Source organism: Oryx dammah, unplaced genomic scaffold (assembly GCF_014754425.2).
Source record: "Oryx dammah isolate SB20612 unplaced genomic scaffold, SCBI_Odam_1.1 HiC_scaffold_23, whole genome shotgun sequence".
Taxonomy (NCBI): Eukaryota; Metazoa; Chordata; class Mammalia; order Artiodactyla; family Bovidae; genus Oryx; species Oryx dammah.
Genome location: NW_024070207.1, coordinates 118,755,835 through 118,760,268, shown reverse-complemented (window position 1 = coordinate 118,760,268; position 4,434 = coordinate 118,755,835). Strand labels below are relative to the sequence as shown.

The 4,434-nt window shown below is 49.0% G+C and overlaps 1 protein-coding gene and 1 long non-coding RNA gene across 5 annotated transcripts in view; one reads left to right on the top strand and one right to left on the bottom strand.

Annotated features, from left to right (window-relative positions):
• The window catches only part of PIR (pirin), a 101,215-nt gene extending 98,342 nt beyond the window's left edge, over window positions 1-2,873 (bottom strand). The window contains exons 1-2 of one of the 4 annotated variants that reach the window (XR_005725516.1): window positions 2,653-2,828; window positions 955-1,086 (exon numbers count right to left, since the gene is read on the bottom strand). Coding sequence is in view for 3 of the 4 variants with exons in the window: in XM_040266595.1 (XP_040122529.1) it covers window positions 955-1,047 (93 nt within the window). In the remaining variant the exon portion in view is untranslated. Of the gene's footprint in view, window positions 1-954; window positions 1,118-1,724; window positions 2,459-2,652 lie in introns of those variants that run through there. The other 3 variants (XM_040266595.1, XM_040266597.1, XM_040266596.1) reach the window with 3 other exon arrangements.
• Window positions 1-4,434, top strand: part of LOC120882567 — an 18,033-nt gene that overhangs the window by 13,331 nt on the left and 268 nt on the right. The gene's annotated exons all lie outside the window — the stretch shown is intronic.

The window sequence follows — 4,434 nt, the reverse complement described above, 5'->3', positions numbered from 1 at the left end:
GGGGGTCAAAAGGTACAAACTTTCAGTTATAAAATAAATGAGTCATGGGAAGGTAATGAACAGCATAGTGACTGTAGTTAATACTGTATTACATATTTGAAAGTTGCTGAGAGTAGATTTTAAAAGTTTTCATGACAAGACAAATACTACGGTGACAGATGTTAACTAGACTTGTGATCATTTTGCAATATATACAAATACTGAAGCATTGTGTTGTTCACCTGAAACTAATATTATATGTCAATTATACCTCAATTTCTGCTTTTGGAATCTGGAGCTGGGCACTGTATTCCATGGATTAGAATAATCATTTCTTTTTTTTTTGCACGTACGTTTTCTTTTCTCCAAGTCCCATGTCTCCCCAAATTTTCAAATAAAACTGCTCTCTAATGTTGAAAGATGTCTGCCTGACCTACAATCACCTTCTCTGAGGGAAGCCTCCACTTAGCCCCCTACCAAGAGGTCCAGAGAGTCCAGTCTCAGCCGTCTCTCTAAGAACTCAAAATGCCTGGCAAATGGCTGACTGCCTCAGGGTAGAGACGTGACCCAAGAGGAGGCAATGGGATTCTCTCTCCTAGGAATTTGGGATCGGGCCCCAGCATCTGTCCCTGGTGCTTTGACTGGTGGGCATGTAAACCTACGGGATCTAGCAGGTATGTCTGGGCATGTGCACCTGGAGGCTGATAGACCAACTCAGGATAGGATGTGGGTCTTCGGAGAGGGGCACAGACATTTCAGTCAGGATCACTGGATTCACAGTACAGAAATCCCCTTGGGGTGGGGCTGGCCTGGAGGAGACCCCAATTGCTAAGTTTAGAGTTGGTTCCTAAGGTACCCCACCGGGCAGCTCATGACTGTCTCATGCCCTCTCTTCCCAAGCTTATCCTCAGGGTCCCACCAGTCCCTTCTGCAAAAAAAAAAAAAAGGCATGAAACAGCCACCCAACCAGCATACCTCGGGTCTTCCGATGCTTCTGCGGACTCGCGCTCCAACTCCTTCTGACTGCTCCCGGCTGAGCACTGAGAGGGTAACCTTCTTGGAAGACATCGTGTCCAAGGTTAAAAAGCAAGTAAAATAAAATAAAATCTGGAAAAAAAAAAAGTGTTCTGAGGCTGAGCTGTAGAGGATGCAGGGTAAGAGAAGGGACAACAAAACAGAGACGTCATCAAGGAGGGACCAACCACCCACGGACTATAAAATATAGGATAGGAAATTCACCCCACACCCCGCCCCAAATATTGTGTGGACAAAAAGTTCATTTGGGATCTTACAGAAAACCCCAAATGAACTTTTTGGACTTTTTGGCCAGCCCAATATTAACAGCTATAATTTTTTAATTGCTTACTCTGCACAAGACCTGGGCTAGATGCTTTCAAACAACACTAATGATGGCGGACGCCTGTGAACGCTAAGGAGGTTCCCAGCACCCTACTAACGATTTACAATGGTTATCTGGTGTAGTCCTAGGACCACCGTTGACCACAGTTAATAACAGCTGCTGGGCATTTACTTAGAACCTCTAATGAGCACTTTACCGGCTTCACCTGATTGAAAACTCTGCCCCTACCTCTACCCAACGTTGCCCCAGAAGGGAGCTGCTACCATGAGCTAAGAGATCCGAGTATCTCTTATCTGAATGCGCAAGGATCTTGGCACTGAAAGGGATCTTTGAGGGTCATCAAATTCAAAGACTCATCTATCCCTGAAGTTCAGGGTCAACTTACATGGCAAGAAATATTTGAAGCTTTCTCTGAAGTCTTCCAGAGCACAGGAAACTCACGGAGGAGGTGCCCTTGACCATGCAATCTGTATTCTACTCAGGACCCTCAATTCAAAAGTGCTTCCTCTTTGTGAGTGTAAAGTCTACTGGAGAGCATATCACAAACCAAGTATAATTAATCCATTTTCCACTTCAAATGCTTGCAGACAATACACACAATCCCTAAAGCTCTTCTGCAAATGACATAATCCATTCCTTCAAAGTTTCCCACGCAAACCAAGATAGATATTTTAGCAAGAAGCACAGACTCTAGAGCCACACAGTCTGGGTCTGCATCCCAGGTTCACCATGTATCAGCTGTGTGATCTGAGGCCAACTGTTAAACCTCCCTGTTCCTCAGGCTTTCCACCTGTGAATAGGAGTCATAAAACAGTGTAGATTCTGCAAAGCAGTGTAGTTAGTGTTCTAAGAATGTGAGCTGCTGCTACTCAGAACACTCTGCGCTGCAAAACCCTCCAGCCAGTCAAGTGAAAGTGAAAGTGAAATCGCTCAGTCGTGTCCAACTCTTTGTGATCCCATGGACTGTAGTCTACCAGGCTCCTCCGTCCATGGGATTTTCCAGGTAAGAGTACTGGAGTGGGTTGCCATTTCCTTCTCCAGGGGATCTTCCTGACCCAGGGATCGAACCCAGGTCTCCTGGATTGCAGGCAGAGGCTTTACCTTCTGAGCCACCGGGGAAGCCCGGCCAGTCAAGGCTCACTCTAAATGTGCCCTCCTCTGGGCTGCCACCTTTAGTTAATTCAATCCTCCACCTATGAGCATCTAGAAAGTATTTTACGTCCAGCCCCCGCCCCCAATTTGAACTATTTCTGGATCTTTCCAGACTCCTCCAATTAAGTTCTATGCACGTGCACCACTGACGAGGTACTTACCAGATCTTAGTGCTCTGCAGAAAGAAAAGTCGTCTGCGACTTGCACCAAACTGCAGAGGACTACTTAAGCCTCTCTGGCCATTTCCCTTAGGAGACTCCCCTGGGAGTCTAAAGCGGGCCAGAGAGGGCGGGGTCTGCCCCGCCCGGCCCCGCGGGCGCCAGGTACTCGAGCCCAGTGAAGGGCGGCTACAGCAGCCTGTGCGGCGGCGGCGGCGGCAGCGGAGGCTCGGAGGGCGCCCCGCGCTGCCTCACCGTGACTCAGCGCTTCGCCGCCAGTGGCCGCAGGGAGGCTGGAGGCGGGAGTCCACGGGTCTCGGAGGCCCTGGGCAAGAGCGATACTCCTTGATTGACAGTCCGCCGCCGCGCGGATCCCTTCGCCCCACCCCTCGCCACAGCTCCGCCCCAGCCTGTTCGGCTGCCCTTGAGATGGGCGAGCGGGGAAATGCCACTGGGAGAGAGGCGCTCTGGGCCCTAGGAGGGGTGGATGGGCCTAGCAGGTGCTGTGTTCAAGCCAAAGGTCCCAACTGGACCTCCTCGGAAAACTTGTCTTTGCCTGGAGTCGGCTACCTCCATCACTTCTTGGGCCTTATGTGACCTTGAGCGGGTAGCTCAGCCTCTCTGTGCCTCTAGTGCCTCCATTATGAAACGGGTGTGGTGACGATAATACAGTACAAGCTGATGGGGTTGTGCTGACAATTTAAGGAGCTGGGCAGGCCCTACTGCTGCTGCTTCTGCTGCTAAGTCGCTTCAGTCGTGTCCGACTCTGTGTGACCCCATAGACGACAGCCCACCAGGCTCCTCCGTCCATGGGATTTTCCAGGCAAGAACACTGGAGTGGGGTGCCATTGCCTTCTCCCGGGCAGGCCCTAAGTGAAGTGAAGTGAAATCGATCAGTCGTGTCCGACTCTTTGCGACCCCGTGGACTGTAGCCCACCAGGCTTCTCTGTCCATGGGATTCTCCAGGCAAGAGTACTGGAGTGGGTTACCATTTCCTTCTCCAGGGGATCTTCCCGACCCAGGGATCGAACCCGGGTCTCCCGCATTGGGGGCAGACACTTTAACCTCTGAGCCACCAGGGAAACCCGGGGCAGGCCCTAAGCACTGCTCAATTATTGCTTACATCAATAAGCTACCACCTTTACCGGGCAATGTGGAGTCGCAGAAGCCTCTATGGATTTCTCTTCTGTAAACAGCAGAAAGCTCATTGCCTTCTTTTGAAGAAGGAAGGTGCCGGATAGTAAATATTTTCGACTTTGCACGTGTTCCCTGAGACAGCTGAGGCAGTTGGCCTTTGTAGCAACAAGCCAGCCAGAGACAGCTTGTAAAATAAATGGGTGTGGCTGCGTTTCAATAAAACTTTAATTATGACTGCTGACATTTGAATTTCATGGAATTTTCACTTATCATGTGTTACTCCTCTCTTGATTTTTTATTTCAAGCACTTAAAAGTGTAAAAACCATTGTTAAGCTGACAAGCTCTGAAAACAAGGTAGTGGGCTACACTTGGCTGTGGGCCTAGTTTAGGGACCTGCTCTAACAGTCATGTAGAGGAAGGGCTTTTCCCCAGATTACTTATATGTCAACGTCAACAGGGCTCAAATCACCACCTTACTTTGATGAGTCAAAGCTAAATGAGATAACATACAAGAACATTAAAAGTGCCATGAAATAATCTTGCTGCTCATCTTCATTATACTTAACCTTTGCAACTGTCTCCAAAGAAAACAGAAGCAGGGACTCTCTGTCTGGCACTTGGCAGTCCTTGGTAAATACTTCTGCATT